Source organism: Mus caroli, chromosome 11 (genome assembly GCF_900094665.2).
Source record: "Mus caroli chromosome 11, CAROLI_EIJ_v1.1, whole genome shotgun sequence".
Classification (NCBI taxonomy): domain Eukaryota; kingdom Metazoa; phylum Chordata; class Mammalia; order Rodentia; family Muridae; genus Mus; species Mus caroli.
In genome coordinates this window covers 17,862,590-17,881,269 of record NC_034580.1, presented here as the reverse complement: position 1 = coordinate 17,881,269, position 18,680 = coordinate 17,862,590, and the positions used below count along the sequence as shown (strand labels likewise).

The window sequence follows — 18,680 nt, the reverse complement described above, 5'->3', positions numbered from 1 at the left end:
TAATAGTACTTAACTTTTGAGTTAGTAAGAATAAATTTCCATAAAACATAAAATGAATGAGCTAATTGATTTTAGCTAATTGATTTTATATGCATTTTAAAGTTGTTGTTTCCATTGGGGAGTTTCAATAAAGATTTATTGTTTTGATTATTTATCATTAGGATACTGTTGTTCTTTTCTATTTTTCTTTGCTTTGTTTTTTAGGCAGGGTCTCCCTCTCTATCCCAGTTTGGCATAAAACTCAGTATTATAGCCCAGAGTGGCTGCCATCTCGTGGAAGTCCCCGAGCCTTACGGTCCCATGGGCTAGGGTTCCAGGAATAAGCTGTCACACCCAGCCCTGTTGCACTTCTTAAGGCTGCACACCTGTTAAGTAACTATTTGGGCAATGATTGATATAAGAGAAAATGAAATACATGCACACTTTTTGTAAGTCAGGGTTTGTGTGAGCATCCGCTAGTTCAAGTTTAGCATTTACTATATTTTCCTAAGTTCTGAAGTGTTTTATAATGCTCTTCTTATATCTCTTGTTAAAAATGCCTTATAGTTCAAAGATTTTTTGCTTAAAAGCTAATCCTCAGGGCTCTGTAAAATAGATCTTTTGTCTAATCAATGCAAATTGATTTTCCTGTTCTATATTGACCTCGTAACCCATTGACTGTCCGCGGTAATTTCGTTTTCACCTGATAAGGTGCCTGATCCATAAGTCAATTCTAATTGGTCCAGAAACTAGAAATTTAAGTTTGTAAGAGAAAGCCAAGTGAAGACTTACATTCTTAAAATATTTCAGAATATAGTGCCTTAAAATATGGCCTGCTTTTCAGTGACCTTGTATGTTGTGGAAGCTTTACTTTAATTATGCCTATAGCTATTATCTCATAACATCACTGATAACATTTGTATATCTTCAGTTTAAAATTCAATTTATTTTGCTTTTAAAAGCTTCATTTAGCTAATTTCCTTCAAATGGCTAAATGTGTCAAATACCATTGATAACTATTAAATTTTTCAGAATTATTTCAGAATTTTTATGAAATTTGCCACTGCAATAAAATGCACAAGTACACCAAATGGTATTTTTTTCCTTTAGATATAATTTTTCTAGTTATAGTATGTTTTTTAAAAAAGAGATCAGAAAGCTAAATAGTTGAAAAGTAGATGCAGCAGTTACTATGTAAGTAGGATATATGTAGACTGTATCTGTATGTAATATATAACTCATTATACAATATATAATATATATATTCATTATACATTACACTCAATGTAAAGTAATCTTAATTTGTTTTTATATCCATCTTCTGTACAGAAAGATAAATTGCCCCTAAAATACAACCTTATACAGTATAATTGGCTTTTAGGGCAGAGATGATATACTGTTTTTATTCCCCAAACCAGTATTATTGCTAAGTATGCATTTTATACCACCCTTACACATGGAAAATATCCCAGTTTCACTGGCCATCTGTATGTGTAGGCGTAGAACCTACCATTTATTTGTTCTGCTTGAGGTTCTTACATTTAGAGAGGAGCAGTAAAAGCCATATTTTTAAAAACCAAATGTAACTTTTAGTCTTTTGCTTCCCTCCTCATCCTTTCCTCTCCAACACACAAGCATTTTAAATTGCATTGTTCTGTATGAGACTGTGCCTCAAATCTGTGTCAGTTTCTCATTAAGAGAAAAGAGGGAGTCTTGAGGAAGAGAACAGCCTGTTGATTGCAGACAGAGGCCTTAGAGAGATAGATGCCTGTCTCAGTAGGCTGAGCAGGAGGACAGCTGCAGGGCTGCCCTCAGCGTGGACATGGGAGCTGCAGCAGCCTTTCAGACCCCAGAGCAAAACATGGGAAGAGACAGCAATAGCCCCATGTTGTTTTCCTGTGTTTAAAATGCACTGTCTTCTCCCAGTGTCTTCTCCTTAGCTATAGCTATAAACCAAAGCCTTCCCAATGCACTTCAGCATGTGGCAAGGCATGTGCCAGCAGAGATAGCAATAGTCATAGCACACTGAAAGGAACATTTACAGGGTGAGAGCAAACAATTATGATATGATAATAATATTCAATATTGTTCATCCTTTCTTCTGAGAACCCATTATCACTCTCCCTGTTCCCTGAGGTGTCCTCCTGGTTGCCACTCTCCTGAGCTCAAGCTAACAAACACCTTGCTGATACTTTTCTATTGTTTTTTGTAGTTGTTGTTCCAGAGTATTTAGTGCTCCCTCAGGAAAGACAAAGTCACTTCTGCGCACATTGGGGCGGGCTTTTTAGAGAGGGGCATGTTCATTTTCTGCACAAGAAATGGATCTTCTCTAGGATTTGTACATCTTGATTTATTCTTGGCTTAGAGTTTGAAGTGGGTGCTCTTCTAAAGGGATTTATGCATAGGTTCACTATTTTTGTAGTTATGGTTTATATGATAAGCTTTTTATATTTAAAATCAATATGTAATCCTGTGGAGGAGCTTATCCCCTAAAACCCCATTTGTAAATCTATTTTAGCTTTGTTACACAGCACAGCCACAGTCTTCCGTGGATTGATTAGGCTCCACAGTAGAATCCTATCAATGGCCTGTTCTGATGATGAGGCAAACTCTTTCAGGATTGCTAGTTGACTGGAACTAAAGATAAGGCTTGACTGCAATCCCCCAATGTGCTCTTTACAAAACTAGTGTTAATTTTCATCAAAGTGCCAGGCTTATTCAGAGCAGCAAGGCTGGAGGCTCTACCAGAACTTTAGGTCGTTCTGTTCAAGTGTTTATACGCATTTCTCTTGCCCCGCTCTTCCCAGTAATTATCAACTTCAGCAAATGAACTGAATCAGGGCATGAACAATTAGCCCTATATATGAAAAAGAGGTTTTTTCAAATTAACAAACAGCTCAGTTGAAATGGACATAAACAGAATCTCTTTATTTCAACACTTTGGCTCAAATGCTACGTCAAAACTTAATCCTATTTGTTGTGAGAAGATATGGCTTCTGTACCAAAAGTACACTGGAATCTTTAAATTTATCAGAACCCACACTGTAGTTTGTCCAAGCTAAAGTCAGTTCAGCTAACCAGTTAGCTGTGACTGGAGCTGCAGCTGAGCAGTCAGGTTATAACGAGGTAATTCATCAAATACATGTGACATGTCCAGGGGAAGCTATTTAAAGCTATTCAAAACTTAAGTTTGAACATACCTGTTAATCTTGATCAATTTAGAATGAAATATTTTTAAATGATCAAAATAGTTTACTAATTTCTCAATTGGCATTCAGCTATCTATAATTTTAGTATATAAGTGAATATATGCATGTATAATATAATTCCTTCCTACCACAAGAAACAAAACAGCAAACAAAAGTATAGATTTGCTAAGATAAAAATCTATTTATTGCACATAGGTAAATACAGTAATGACAGTTAACAGCAAAAATCCACCAATTTTATGTTACAGTATTTTAAATTCTGATGTCATTTAACTTTGACTCTAAAAATGTTTTTATTTAAACTACCTAAATATTTTTCAGTCTTAAATGTTTTTTTCAATTATGGGAAATGTTAATGAGATAGGAGATGTGAAATATAAAAATATTCAAATTTTCAGGGATTACAGAACTTTCATTTGTTCATATTGTTAAATTTTAATTTTCCAATGCTAATGAAATCCTGGCATTTTAAATAATTAAATAATAATAAAGCCTTTTTAAGTAGTCAAGTTCAGATGAATGATTCAATAAGAATTATGTATTTGTTATTATTTTTTTCTCAGTTTAGATTTTTAATTTACATTTTTGTGTATGGTGGAAAAAAATGTGCCTCCTGGTTGTAAAGTTAACCAAAATATCTTAAAGCAAAGAAAGAATTGTAAATCTTATACCTGTAATCAGAATTTTTTATTCATTAAAACTACTAATTTAATAATTGCAAAATTCAGTCATAATTTTAGGATCTTTTCTAAATTCAACTACAGTGACCTAAAATTAAACTAAAACTGTCTGTCTTAAGAATCCTTCCAGTCACAAAGCCTGTTACCTCACTTGCTCTGGAGAGTAAAACCTACTTAAGAACATGAACAGATTAGAAATATTTCCAACATTCCTGTGTCCTTAGTCACTTGGGTCCAGAGAGTAAAGGTTGTGGCTTCTCTGCACTTCACTTATTGTTAAAATTCAGACATAGTTTCCCATACGTTCCCTTCTTCCTCTCCATACTATAAAGTACTTTGCCCTTTAAATGAGAGCATAATCATAGTTAGTCACGGAATATCTTTGTATTTGTGGTGTTTTGTATGGAATGTGGATCATTTAAAAATGATCGCGGTTTGCGATTAGCATGGTGAGTTTAATATGTGTATTTTTGTGTTTGAGCTTGTAAAAGGAGCAGTGATAAACTGAGTTAACGCCTAGCTGCCTTTCTCCAGCTCTGCTAACCTTTACTGCATGATGATGCATCTAATTTTTAATTCGTAAACACAAGATAGCTTTCCGTGTGGCACCGATCGCTTTCATAGAGCTGTTGAGCAGTTTGCGGTCTTGAATAAATTTTGCTTTGGAGGGGGGAGGGATTTGAAGTAGCACATTCTTGTGTGGTTTGTGAAGATTCACATGGTAACCAGCATAAGCATTGTTAGGTTTATCTGAATAAGCACCAGCCATGTGAGTTTTAACGTGATTGCCCAGAGCAATGGAGAGAGAAGAGAGAACCCCGCAGGATTGCACTTGTCTGGTTTTTGGAAGGTGTGTTTGCTGGGAAAGGGGAACTATAAGAGTCAGTGGCCAGAGTGCCGCCCCCCATGCACACCCTTAAAGCTGGTGTCCTGTTTCCCTCCAGGCCCTCTTGCGTTCTGCTATCTCCCCACCATCTACTTCTTCTTTTCATTGTTTACCTTCCTAATGAGGGAGGCGGGGTAGACTGGGGCTTGATTGACAGCTACAAGCCCTTACAGTCTGGCCAGAGAGCAGTTGGCTTTGGTTTCAAAAGTGTTTTAAATGTTAGATTGTGGTCCTGTTTTTATCAAGTGAAACTGCTGCTCATCTTAAGGAAAATATCAAAGCTGAAAAGGTTAGGTTATGTATATCACTGGGTACTAAAACTGGCATAAAAATGGCCACCCACCCATAGAAAAGGCACTGCCCAGCGCATTTTCCGACCTTTTAACATGGGAGTTTGGAAAAAGAAGTATATGGAGGGGTTTTTTTATCCCCTTTGCAAGAGTGCTTCGATTTGAAACCACCCAGCAAATGTCTCCAAAAGAAAGCTGGCTGTGATGCGGTCGAGAGCTGCAGTGTAATACTGCAGAGCACATTTATTTTTTTACTTCAAAGAAAAATGCTAATTAGCCGATTCACTACTTTTAAAGTTATTGTGAAGCATATGGCGCCCAGTGTGAGATACATCCAACTGCTAAAATAGAGCGGGGAGGAAATTAGCGAAGAATGGGCTGTTTGGGGTGAGAGTGGGGGCGGGGAGGAGAGTAGGTTCTCAGGCAGATTCCCCAGCCTTTTCAGAAGGATTTTACCAGCCTTCTTTGCCTCCCCGCCTCCTCGTTTACCCACTCCCCCAGCCCCAAACCCTGGGCCAACCTCTTCAGGACTCAGCTCCCCTCCCCCACTCTGCCTGAATTCAGGTGCCTGCCTTCCGCCTGGCCACTGACTCACACCTGGTTTCCAGCAGGCTGCTAACCTGCAGCTCCAATCTTCAAGAAGTGTTTATTTACAAAGTAGGGTTTGGGGCATGAAACCCTCACCTCCTCAGCCAAACTCCCCCAGCGAACAGTACCTAGTGGTCCGGTTAACGAGGTTTGCTGAGATTTTAGGAAACTGGATTAGGCGGGAAGGGAAGGGCAGGTTGCAAGTGCTCTGAGCCCCCTCCGGGTGTTTACTGGCCTCCTGCCCCATGCAGACTGGCAGAAGACCGAGGCCCAGAAGCGACGGGAACAGCTCCTGCTGGATGAACTAGTAGCCCTGGTGGACAAGCGAGACGCCCTTGTCAGGGACCTGGACGCCCAGGAGAAGCAGTGAGTGGGGCTGTGGGGTGTGGTCTAGGGGAAACCACCGACCAAGGGGACAAGAAGTTTATAGAAAGTTCATTTCGGGAATCTGAGAGGTCCGGTGCCTTTGTGTCCCCCTTGCCGCAAGGAATCCAGATAGTTTGTGTGTGTGTGTGAGTGCTGCTCTCCCCTTCATGAGGAAAAATAATTGTGTCTTTCCTGTTTGTCTAACATCCAGGGCCGAAGAAGAAGACGAGCATTTGGAGCGAACTCTAGAGCAAAACAAAGGCAAGATGGCCAAGAAGGAGGAGAAGTGTGCCCTTCAGTAGTAGCCTTGGACCAGACCTCTCCCACTACTTCGGTCTTAGGTCCCCAGGCCAGAAGCAGACTGGTTGACTTAAAACTTTTTAACATTTTGTTTGCCTGGATTGTACTTCTGGACCCACCCCTCCCCCATTTCCTCTTCTCCAGATAATACACAGAGCTCCAGATAGCTTTAAAGACTCTTTGAGTTAATCATGAAATCATTCTTGAAATCCTGTGAAGTAGATTTGCGCAGACACCTCGTGAATGACTGGTAATGAAGATGCTCAAGAAACTGTCCAAAAAGGAGGGAGGCTCCCTGGTTATCGCCCTTCTGTTTTGGATGGGATGAGAATCTGAAACACGTTTGTTGTAGTCTTGTTGGTAATAGCGAAATGACAGTGGGTGGGGGGCAAAGGGGAGTAAGAAAATGTCATGATTTTTTTTTCCAATCCTGCAGTATGTATGTAACACTGTTACTTAAATCTCATAGTTAGATCATAGTCTGTGTATTGACGAAGCTGTGTTCCATTTGCCAGTGGGATTTTCTGCAGTTGTTTGCAATTCACATAAAGATAATAAAGTTCCTCTCTGCTCTCCTCAGAGGATGGCCCTGTAAGGTAGCCTGAGACAAATGTCGGGGTTTGAAAGGTGACCTGGGAGGACAGCTCTGTTTAATGTGAAGCAGTTTACAAAGACAGCTCATCAGCTGATGATGCACCATCTTTTACTCTGAATAATTATTTATTACATCTTGCTTGGTTCCTACTTTTTGTTGGGGCTCAACATTGGCTCAAGAATGCTGTTAATATTTATTCTGTATTGATAAAAGTCTGTCTTGGTACTACAAGTAAATATCCCACTACATCTTCTCTAGCATAGCGCTGCGTGTTTTGTGAAAATGGTTATGTTTATTTATTACAATACTGAGTCATATATAAATTTTCAATAAAAGCAGAAACTTTCTTACCTTAAACCCTGCTGCAGTTTATTTCCTTGCAATGAAAACTTGAGTGGAAGTTTGTGTGTCTTTCCATTGTGAAGACTTTCCATGTGGAATCCAGCCCAGGACACTGGACTGTGTTTGGAGCTGACACAGATCCAGAGGAGCTCTGCTCTCACAGAATGCAAATTGCAAAGTCATTAGTCACATTCTTAGGGAGTGTAAACTGTCCTTTGGAAAGAGTCATCTCTCTGAAAGAGTCCAGGAAATGTATAGCTCCACACCAGTGGGGGGGGGGGGGAATGCATCGTGATGAATTTTCCGGGTCCTATGTAGGAGAATTTCTTCCCACCATAACCAGCAAGTCTGTAGGTACTGAAAAGAAAGGGAGAGGGGAGAGGGTTGGGGGAGGGGTTTTGCGAATATGTGCATTTGAGATGGAAGAAAGAGAATTGTAGCAATTTCTATGCCACCGGTAAAAATGGGCTCTTCTATATTGGAAGTCCGAACAAAGAAAGCTCCTTCAACAAGTCCGGAAACTTACTTACGGGAAACACTGGCATCTTCTTTAGCCTTGTTCCTGCTCCACATCTCTCTGTTTATTCTCTCTCTCTCTCTCTCTCTCTCTCTCTCTCTCTCTCTCTCACACACACACACACACACACACACACACACACACACTTTACTCGAAAAGTATACTGCCATTTCCACTTACTCGTATTTCAAAATGGTAAAAAACTTGCTACGATTCCCTAATAGCAAAGGATTTTCTTTTTCTTTCTGATGAAAAGCTATTGGAACTAAATGAAATCGAGTCTTTGTCCTCTCTATGAGAGCAGATCAGCAAGTTGCTGCTCTCTGGGGGAAATTCAGAATCCAACCCATCCCAGGTAGGAAATTCACCGCCGGGCCCGGAGCACCCTGGGGATCGGTTTAGGGTGGATTGTAGAAACCTTCCCTTTTCCAGGGGCCTCTCAGAAAGGCGCTTTCCCTTTCTCTCAGGCCCGCCCCAGACCTTCCAGGTGACCAAACTCCCCTAGCATTGCTAGTGTTTGGGGGCCCCCCTCCTGCTTGGTTCCCAGCCTCGTGGGGTTTCCCTCTGCAGCGCCCGAACGCCCCTCAGCGGCGGTGGAGCATGGCCCGGATTTGGGCCGCAGCCTAGGAGTCGCGTTACTGCAGCTCAGCACTGTGCCTGGAGTCCAGCTCCTTAGGGCAAGCAAGAACCCAGCCGGCCAGCGGACAGAAACCTAGAAAGCCCACTCAGTGAGAAGAGACAAAGGATCAGGACCGCCGGGGGTGGGGGTGGGGGGAGGATGGAGGAGTTTGTGGAGGGCGGGTGCAGAACTTTCTCCTGGCCAGGGGTCCAAGCTCCTTCCCAGTCCCAAGTGTTTCTAGAGTCAGGCCTCTACAGTGTGTGTGAGATCACTTAGATGCTGCACCCAGCTGGCCGATGGGCCTTAAACTGAGCCACCACCACCACCACCCGCCTTCTCCAACACTGGCCCTACTGTGCCCTGGATGCACAAGTATCCTTTGAGAGAACTGTCGAAGCTTCTGGACCAGTACACCGACCCGTACCTTTGCCTAGCAAAGGCTGCCTCAATCTTCTGAGCTGAATTCAAGAAACTTTCTCTCTCTCTCTCTCTCTCTCTCTCTCTCTCTCTCTCTCTCTCTCTCCTCTCTCTCTCTTTCCCCTCCCCTCCCCCACCCCCTCTGCTGCTTCTTTCTCCTTAATCCCAAGGTTTTACAGGATGAGCATTAAGAAAATTCGCCTCCAATTTGGTATTAGATAAATACTCTCGTGGCGCAGTGGGGGGGTTGGGGGGTAGGGTCCTTGCCACTCGATACCTCCCACTTCCCTGAAAATGAAGGGAGACAGCATCAGGAACCCACAGCGACCGGCTCCCTCGCAGTGGGCCTTAGGGACCTCGCCGGCACATTCCTATGCGTACAGCCGCCCCACTTCTTCAAGCCTGACCCAGGCGAGGTTCTAAGACTGCCAACGAACCCGCCCCAAAGAGGCCAGAGTAGCAGAGTTTTCTAGCCAGGACGTGCAGCCCGGGCCCCAGAGGGCCAACCCAGGCTCAAAACCTGGAGACCCAGACAGGGATGCCTTCAGTTCACTCCCCAGGACGTCAACATTTTCGTGCCCGCCAAACTAGTGCACCCAAGCCTGCGCCTTTCCCTGGAAAGGGGGCCAGGAGTGTATTTCGTTTCTTTCTTTAAACTCAGGAAAGTCCCCGTGGCTGAGCCTGATCGTCTGTCTGCCTTGGGGTCTACTTCTGGTAGGGACCTGAGAGCCTAAGGTGTGTGCTCACTCCGGCCGGCGCTGTGCTCTGCGCTGTTTCTTTTCTGCCTGCAGGTTTATCTCTCTCACTCTCATTTCCCCCTGTTCCCCGCGTTCTTTTATTCTGCTTTCTCTTTCTCTCGCTTTTGTGAATGGGCCGCGGTGTCTTTGTTCTGGAGAGAAGCGCCCGTGTCGCTGACTTTTGTGAACCAGAGAAGGATCTTGTAAAACCTCCTTTTCTCCTCCGTAGTCCCCCTCTCACACCCCTCCTTCCCTGCCCCTTTGATTAGATGTTCCCTCATCGTTCAAAAAAAAAATGTAATTTCGTTAGTCTGGCGGCCACTTTCTTTGAACATTAGCTCGCTTTCAGCTCCAACTTCAATTAGAAGGAGTTGATTTTGAGAGACCAACAAAAGAACCGACCAAAGCCTTATTAAAGGTCCTAAGAAGATCTCTCGGTCCTTTGAGAAGCAGTTAAGGAAACAGTGTGCCCTCCGTCATATTCTGTTACCGTATTTTATTCGGACTCCAAAGAAAAGTGTCGCGTGGGGGAGGGGAGAAGCACTTTGATGAGCGGCCGTCGCGGCCCTTTTCACTCAGCGGGCTCCCCCCTTCCTTCTGGTCGCCCCGCACCCGGTCAGCGACCACAGCGGACCGCGCGGCCTGGGCATCGCGGTGCTCCGCTCTACCTTGCTCTCGGCGGCTGCCGAACTCACCCACGCACATACTGTGGTTCAAACTTTTCACCCGCCTGTTGGGGTGAGAATGGCAGAAGATGAGTGGCAGAAAAGAACTAGGAAAGAGTGTAAGTGTGGTCCCTAGTATTCAGTAGGAGATGCCATGTAAAAATATTGCCTTGTTCGGGATTGGGCCGAAAATAGTCTTCCTCTCGCTTTGAAAAGTACACACAAGAAGACGATCTCAGCAAGTTTATTCGGCTGGAAACTGGGGTCTGCCAGTAAGAACAATCCGGGGAAATTGTTTCGAGGAGGCTCCTCCAGTAAAGTGTAGAAAATGAAATGAGAGGGATCGGGGTGTGTAGCCACATTTTCCACCAGACTGTTCCTTGTAGGTGGAGATCTGGAAAGACTGACAGATTGTGAAAAAGAAAGTTTTCTATCAAATCCATGAGAGAGAGAGAGAGAGAGAGAGAGAGAGAGAGAGAGAGAGAGAGAGAGGATGTAAGGAGATTTGAGTTCCAACGGTTCCGAAGAAGCTTTTAGGACTTGCGAACACCTTTGGTGAGACTGCCCGGGAGCCCCTGGAAACGCTGTGCAGCTGGTAATTGGCGGCGCCTCCCCTGCCGGTGCTCTTTCTGGGCGCAAGAGTCCCGGGGCGCCGCAGGGCGCCCTGCGCGCCGAGAGCTGCACCCCCACTCCCGGCTCCGCTCAGCAGCCCGAGCCGCCGGCGGCCGCTGGTTGTGAGCGGAGGAGGAGTTGCTGGGGCCCAGGGAGCATCAAGGAGTGCCAGGGGCCAGCACGCCCCGAGTCCTCGGCCTGGGAAGCCTGGCTCCCACTGTGCGGCAGAGCCTGGCGGCGCGCGCGCGCGAGCAGGAACCGGTTATCCAGCAGCTTGACGCCACTCCTCCGGAGCGCGGCCGGGGCAAGGGGAGGGCGGGGGCCCTCGTGCGAGCCTTGGGACCCGGGGCCCCCTCTGTGCCAGCAACTCCAGCGCTGCCTTCGCCCTCCTCGACTCGTTCTGAGCGGAATTTGCCAACCTAGACCCAGAGTTAGCGCGCGACCGGGGCGGGGCCGGCGCGCGGGGAGGGAGGAGGTGGGGGCGAGGGAGGGCGGGGGCGCGCGGAGGTAACCCCGGCTCGCCATTGCCCGGCTCCCTGTCACTCAGTCCGCTCTAGGCCCCCTATTGGAGGCCGAGCCCCGTTACGCACTCGCCTCGCGTTCACATACCCGGGGAGGGCAGTAGAAAGGTGATCAATCTTCATCAGGCTACATTTCCAATCACCTAAACAACCGAGCAAGACAAGCCACTCCGACAAGGTAAATTGCTTGATTTATTTAGTTTGCCAAGTGACTATGCAGGATTTCTCCAGTCCCTACCGCCTCCGGCTTGCTCCGAGAGAGTGCAGCTGCCACTGCAAGCCACCTCCTAACTCTGTCCCTCGAACACCCCCTACTCACCCACCCCACCCCCCGGGTCCCGGGCGAGGCCAGGTCTTGGGAGGAAAAGCATGTGGGACTTTGCAACAAAGTGTTTGAGCAATAAAGTGAAACCTGGAGGTACACGCACAGAGCTCCTAGAAAAAATGCAGGAGACGGGAAGAGGGAAGTTGAGGGAAGAGGAGAGCCTGGGGTCCCGCCGCCGCCGCCGGGGTAATACCTGTGCACCTCCGTTTTGCAGGTTGGCTGCCGGCGAGTCTCCGTGAAGGCGAGAGGTAGATGGTGAAGAGCGGCGGCTGCGGAGGGCAGGTAAGGAGAGAATCGCCGGGCCGCACGCCACCCCGGGACGATGGTGGCCCCTCTCGTCTCCCCGTCCTCGAATCGACCCCCGCTACCTCTGTCCGGGGGAGGTGGGCGGGGCTGGAGTGAGAGGCCGGGCGCCCTTTGGCTGCCCCGGGGACCCCAGGCCGCTCGGGAGCCGGCCGCCCCCTCCCCCGCCTCCTCCGAAGCTGCGGAACTGGGGTGCTAAGTTAGACGAAAGTACTCGAAAACTCACACCGCAGCCGGGCATAGCCGCGGAGGCTGCAGGCCTGTGGCCCTTCGGCCCAAGCGCCTTGAATCCTTCCTTTCCGCCTTATGTGCTCGCTGACCCCCCCCCTTAGTCCAGGCTGAGGGTCCCCCAGGGCTAAAGCGGGGAAAGGAGTTGGGATGGGGAAGCTGCTTTAGTTTTACCTCCCTTCCTCCCCGGAATCTCCTACCCTTGGGTCCTGGGATGTAGCTTCAAGCCCCCCGCCGGTCCCAGTCATACTCCCAGAACCCCTTCTTTTGCTGGAGAAGAGCTGCGTGGGCTCGCAGTGTCTGTGCCGAGCCTCGCCCTCCCCGGTAGGCTGTGCGTGAGCTTTACAACCTGAGGCCTAGTCCCTTGCTCTCCATCGGGTTCATAATGGACGGCCTTCCAAAATCCCTAGAATGTTTGGGGCGCTGGGTTGGCCATCTGGTGGGACTCCGTGTGCTTAGCAGACTTGGTAGAAAGAAGGCCCGCCTGCGCGAGCAAAGGAAGAGGGGTGACCGCCTCGGAGGTACCCCTGACCTTGGGCGGCATCCTGAAACTGCCACTTCTACTGTGGCGCCTTTGGCGTCTTCTTGCCGCCTTAGCCTGGCCTGGGCCGCTTCTGCCCTGGAGGTGCGGTGGGATTCCTGTTCAGCTATCTCTTAGTGCCAGGGGCCCAGAGAGGTCAACTAGAAAGGTGATTGCAGGCTCTGGGGTAGGAGGCAGGGCTGGAGATCTTTGAAGAAATGACGTGGCCAGTGAGTCTTGGAGACCCAAGGTGTATTCACCTTGGGCCTCTGTATTACTTGCCATTTTGTCCCTCTTTCAAAAATATTTCAAACTAAACGAAATAACCCCGTATCTCTGTGCGGCCTGCCCTCCCGGCGCCAAATGAACATTTGCTTGAGCAAATTGCTTCCGCCGCACTAAAAAAATTTGACTACACTTGGGATTTTGCACCCTCCGCGGTCCCGGCTCTCACCTCCTCAGCCTGATCACGCTTTAACTTTTCCTTCCTGTTGACACTCGAGGAGTGTCTTTGGCCCTTGTCAAGCCCTAAAAGAGGAAGGAACGATGTGGGAAAAGTTTACTTTCCTGAGAAGCTGCGTAGCTGCCGAGCTAAAGGAGAAGACGTTTCTCGGATTGCCTGCTGTGCAGTTCCTAGCACGCGCCCCCTCCCCATTCAAGGATTAGAGGAGCTGAAAGCCAAACTGACTGCGGGTGAAGGTTTCCATGTGTCTGCTGTCTCCCTAGGCCAGGCCCCCAGAAGCAACAGCTTGAAGGACTTCGCAGTGGGAGCCCTGAACTGCTCCTGGCCTCAGGCCCCCTGGATCCGTCGGGGCACCTCCACCCGGCTGTTAGCATGATGTCTTACCTCAAACAACCCCCATACGGCATGAACGGGCTGGGCCTAGCTGGCCCTGCCATGGACCTCCTGCACCCCTCCGTGGGCTACCCTGGTGAGCAGTGGCCCTCTGCCCCTACCCTCAAACCTCTGTAAATATTGGGGGATTCCATCCTCTACAGTTTGAGCCCACACAGTCCCTAAACAGACCCAGGAAGGTGATTAGCTCGCAGCCTGTTGCCGAGCTCTGTAGAAAGTGCAGCCTACAACTTTTGAGCTTGTGGTGCCTGCAACCTGGCTCCTCTTGTGTCCCACTTGCTAGGGAGGGCAGGTTTATCCCTCCCCCACCCCCGGATTTATTTCCCTCAGTTGCTTTTTTAAAAAAAAAAAAATAATAAAACCTTTCCCTGGTCCAACATTTCATGAGGACTCTGGACACTCGCTAGGCCCTAACATAGTCAAATTCTTCTTATGTCTAGCTTCCCTGAGAAGTAGGGTTTTTTCTCCATAGAGAAACCTCAAGACCAGTGATTTGACCCAACTCTCCTGGCATGATGGGGGACCCCAGCTGAGCCCTGGGTTTCTTTTCTAGATCCTACTTATTTAACATGAGTTTATTCTCTTGGAAAAAGTGACCCCTGGTCCTGTTTCTGTCCACCTCTGTTCTATTAACTGCCTCTCAGTTAGGGAGTGTGTGGGTTTAGGGAGATGAGAAGGAAAGGGTAGGCTTGTTTTTAACCGCATGAGAGGTACAGAGGGTGAAGGCCCTAAGGTTCTAGACTGGGCCCTTTAGTAGAATACGTACACTTTGTTCCACCTGTGGCCAGGGAAGTTTTCGTTTGCTCGGAGCTCGGCCCTTTCTTTCTATGGCGGGGGTTCTGAACCTACCAGAGGACTTACTTGTGGCCTCTAGCACCAGTCCTTGTGGTCCACCGCTGACTCCAGGCGCTCTCGCATGTCCCCTCAGCCACCCCGCGGAAGCAGCGACGGGAGCGCACCACCTTCACGCGCTCACAGCTGGACGTGCTCGAGGCGCTGTTCGCAAAGACTCGCTACCCAGACATCTTCATGCGCGAGGAGGTGGCACTCAAGATCAACCTGCCAGAGTCCAGAGTCCAGGTGCGCGCTCCTGGGGCTCTAGGGGTAGGGTAGGGACACAGGAACCGGTCTGGAAAGATCTGGCCTAGGCTGTCTGATGTTGGGGCCCTCTCACTGACTGCACAGCCCCTCTCCAACTCCCCCTAGCGCTGGGCGTAAGTCTGATAAAAGGGGTAACATTAAAAGGAATGGCTTAGAGCCCAGTATCTATTCCTTGTCGCCTGGGCGCTTTCAATATTGAAAGTCGTTTTGGTTTTGGTTTGGGGGAGGCCAGCCATGTTCCCCGGATGTAACTTTCTCTGAAAGTTCGATAAGGGTCCTGGTTCTTTGGCTACTACAGAACTGAGGCCTTAGCTCTGTTTCTGCCTTTCTTTCGCACCCTTGCCATTCGTCCCGGGGATTCTAAAAGTGCAAGATGGAACTTGGCCACAGCCTAGTGCTCTCTGCCTGGGAATGAGTTCCGCCGGCAGTTTCCGTCTGGTTAGGAGTTTTCTGCAGCCGAATGGACACCGAGTGCAAAATCCAGATGCTTGCTTTACTATTTCTGAGATGAAACGTTCAGAAAAATCGAGTTCTGACTTAGTTTAATTCTTTCTCTACGGTCTTTCGTCTCAACTTCTTTCCCGAAGGCTCGAGAAGGGTCTGGGAATGCAATGCCCTGTGCCCGGACTTTCTCCTAGGAGTGCGAGTTTATGACTTGCCATTCCATTTGGTATCCCACCTGGAGCCAAAAGGCCCAAGGAAATCTCACCTTTTCCTTCTCGAAAAACCCCAATACTGGAGTGCTGCTTCCGTCCAGCCTCTAGCTTTGCTTCTGTTCCCACCCAAATATTTGCCCTGCCCAACTCCAGTCTCCAGGAGCCGACTCGGTGAAACCCCTCGGGCCCCAGGCTTGGTGGCTGACCTACACTTCGATGTTCTGTATCTCTCTGCCGTTTCCTGAGCTCTGTTCAAGGAAAACAGGGCCTCCAAACTAAAACGGGGCTACGGGGAAGCAGCCAACCGCAACAGCTTAGAGATGGCTGAACTTCTGGCTGGACAGACACAAATGTTCCGCCCTCGGGCAGAGTTGCGCTGGGCTTGGGGAGGTGCGCATCCCTCCAGCAGAGGAGGCTTACTAGGGGTTTGCGCAGAAGGATGGGGGAGGGAGTCAGAGCTGGGGACCTAGCACGTGCGGGGGAGGGGACAGGGTCTGGCAGGGCCGGGGACTGGGAGGGGTAGAGGCTGGGATTGAGAGGTTCCCGAGATCCTGGGCGGGGTATGAGTCCGAGGGGCGGAGGAGTAGCTCCACTAGCCAGCCCCCTGATCCCCTCTCCTTCACCCTGCTCACTGTAGGTTTGGTTCAAGAACCGCCGTGCCAAGTGCCGCCAGCAGCAGCAGAGCGGGAATGGAACGAAAACCCGGCCAGTCAAGAAGAAGTCGTCTCCAGTACGCGAGAGCTCGGGTTCAGAGAGCAGCGGCCAGTTCACGCCGCCCGCCGTATCTAGCTCTGCTTCTTCGTCTAGCTCAGCGTCCAGTGCCTCCGCCAACCCCGCGGCTGCTGCGGCCGCGGGCCTGGGTGGGAACCCGGTGGCAGCAGCGTCCTCTCTGAGCACGCCTACTGCTTCGTCCATCTGGAGCCCGGCCTCCATCTCGCCAGGCTCAGCGCCGACATCCGTATCGGTGCCAGAGCCACTGGCCGCTCCGAGCAACGCCTCATGCATGCAGCGCTCGGTAGCCGCAGGTGCGGCCACTGCCGCAGCCTCCTACCCTATGTCCTATGGCCAGGGCGGAAGCTATGGTCAGGGATACCCCGGGCCCTCCTCTTCTTACTTTGGCGGTGTAGACTGCAGCTCCTACCTAGCGCCCATGCACTCTCATCACCACCCGCACCAGCTTAGCCCCATGGCACCCTCCTCCATGGCTGGCCATCACCACCACCACCCTCACGCGCACCACCCACTGAGCCAATCTTCAGGCCACCACCACCACCATCACCACCACCACCACCACCAAGGTTATGGAGGCTCTGGGCTCGCCTTCAATTCTGCCGATTGCTTGGATTACAAGGAGCCCGCCGCCGCCGCCGCTGCTTCCTCTGCCTGGAAACTCAATTTCAACTCTCCCGACTGTCTGGACTATAAGGACCAAGCCTCGTGGCGGTTCCAGGTCTTGTGAGCCCAGGAGGGAAAGGAAGTGGAGAAGAAACGCAACTACCTACGCCCTCCCTGGTCCCCATCCTGTTGCTGCTGCTGCACCACCCGCCTTTGCCTTGGCTTTTCCAAAACTTAATTTTCACTCCCCCAAAAGATATTCATTGCCTGCACTGCCGCTCCCATCTGTGTGCCACTTGCTTGGGGGTGGAGGATGCAGACCCTTCTCCCCCTTGGAGGTGGGGCCCGGTGCTCCTACTTGGCCCTCCGTTTCTTCCCGGGATAGCAGTACGCTCTCGCTCTCAGCTCGTGCGTCACCCCTTCAAGTCTTTCTGGACAGCTTTTATGCACCTGGAGCCTTCTGGGGCTCTTCGCTCTGACCCTCTGTTTTGAGCTCAACCGTTTTATTTATTCTTTCTGGACACTGAAGTCACTAACTGGCGTATATCTACCGCTTGGAGTGCGTCCATACATACACACTCCTAATCAACCCCTCCACTGTTTCTCCTAGCAGACTGTCGCCCCTTCAGCTGTCCTTGATCTAGCTCCCCACCTGCAGGCCCGAGCTTCCAGCATTTCTGTCTCACCAGTGGTGAGCGTTGGGCCAGGCTCGCGGCAGGAGCGTGCCCCAGCCTCCTTCCCTGCCCTGCGCTGGACTGATTCAAGCTTCCGCCTCAGCGGGAATGCTGTACATAGTCAGGTCCGTTCCAGGGACCACTTAAAGTTTTTAGTTGCTGTTGGTTGAACTGAGCATCTCTCTTGTTTTAGCGTCCAAGAAACAAAACTTTAAAATATATACATCACATATATATATATATATATACACATACACACACACACACACACACACACACACACATATATATATATATAACAGAAGCAAAAAAATATTTCCCCTTTGTTCCCGTTCCTCTCTTCCTCAAACGATGGTGGTTCTTATTTTTCAGTTATTACAAAGCTGTCCTGCCCTCTTCACACCTCCCTTTGTGTATTTATTAAAGAAACCCGCTTGGTTCCAGGAAGCTGGGCGCTGGAGGATCGGATGTGAAGGAAACAGCTAAGTCAGGATACAGGGGTCGGGGCTAGGCTGGTCAGGGCGCATGACTGACCCTTCGCCAGTCTAAGCACAGTATCAAAGCTTCCGCTTAGAAACAAACAAACAAACAAACAAGGTGAAATTACAGCATTGTGGAAAGAAAACCGAGCCCGAGTTCCAGGTCCAATGTTCTCTCTCTCTCTCTCTCTCTCTCTCTCTCTCTCTCTCTCTCTCTCTCTCTCTCTCTCAAACACCCTGTCTGTTCTGTGAGTTTTTAGTGAACCTTCCTTCTCCGAAATCTGCGGAGAGTACCTGTGTACCTATCGGTTTTGGTTTTGGCCGCTTGGTCCAGTAGGTGGGAAAGTAATTTGTAAATTTGATTTGTCCGATGTGAAGATCACAAATTACTTGTTGAGATGTAAGGCAGTCCGTCTCCTCTTCCTCTTTATCTACATTATTTCCCGAAAATAAAAGCAAATTAATGAGTGGCTTGTCAGCGTTGCTCTTCTAATTCCAGCTTCGGATCTCGGTCTCAGGGGATTAAAAGGGAGGAAATCTGTGTTAATAACCCGCGTGTTAATGATCTGCGCGAAGCTGGAGGCTGAAGAATAAGGCGGGAAGTCATGGCAAGGGAAGTTCCCCAAAACGTTCTTTTAGGGAGTGCCCCCTCATCGGCCCGGCCTCCCTCTCTTCAATGTTTTGACCCCCTGCCTTCTTGCCTTCTAGGACAGAGACAGGTGTCAGGACTCAATTCCAGAAACAGCGCCTTTCTCTTCGGAGGCAGGAGCCTGGCACTGATTTCTTCACCCTAATTGCCAGCACCAGAAAGAAGAGGGGGAGAAGGGGGAGGGGAAGAGGGTCGGGAGGCGGGAAAGGATGCGGGTGTAACGCTCTCTGA

The 18,680-nt window shown here is 48.9% G+C and overlaps 2 protein-coding genes across 16 annotated transcripts in view; both read left to right on the top strand.

Moving 5' to 3' along the window:
- Window positions 1-7,250, top strand: part of Ehbp1 (EH domain binding protein 1) — a 275,350-nt gene extending 268,100 nt beyond the window's left edge. For 10 of the 12 annotated variants that reach the window (XM_029483503.1, XM_029483508.1, XM_029483506.1 and 7 more), the window contains 2 exons: window positions 5,884-5,998; window positions 6,210-7,234. In XM_029483503.1, the coding sequence (XP_029339363.1) occupies window positions 5,884-5,998; window positions 6,210-6,300 (206 nt within the window). In that variant the 3' untranslated portion in view covers window positions 6,301-7,234. Of the gene's footprint in view, window positions 1-5,883; window positions 5,999-6,209 lie in introns of all 12 variants that reach the window. The other 2 variants (XM_029483507.1, XM_029483505.1) reach the window with 1 other exon arrangement.
- Window positions 7,251-11,397: 4,147 nt separating this feature from the next.
- Otx1 (orthodenticle homeobox 1) lies at window positions 11,398-18,278 on the top strand. 4 transcript variants are annotated; one of them, XM_021177925.1, is made up of 5 exons: window positions 11,398-11,501; window positions 11,863-11,930; window positions 13,426-13,631; window positions 14,484-14,635; window positions 15,950-18,278. In XM_021177925.1, exons 3-5 carry the CDS (start codon window positions 13,535-13,537, stop codon window positions 16,769-16,771), a joined length of 1,071 nt encoding a protein of 356 aa, XP_021033584.1. In that variant the 5' UTR covers window positions 11,398-11,501; window positions 11,863-11,930; window positions 13,426-13,534; the 3' UTR covers window positions 16,772-18,278. The 4 variants fall into 4 exon arrangements, with proteins under 4 accessions (XP_021033584.1, XP_021033587.1, XP_021033586.1 ...); XM_021177928.1 differs by having other exon boundaries at window positions 11,435-11,501; window positions 14,366-14,635; window positions 15,950-17,011; XM_021177927.1 differs by lacking the exons at window positions 11,398-11,501; window positions 11,863-11,930 and having other exon boundaries at window positions 13,535-13,631; window positions 15,950-16,125; window positions 16,207-16,771.
- The last annotated feature ends 402 nt before the right edge of the window (window positions 18,279-18,680 follow it).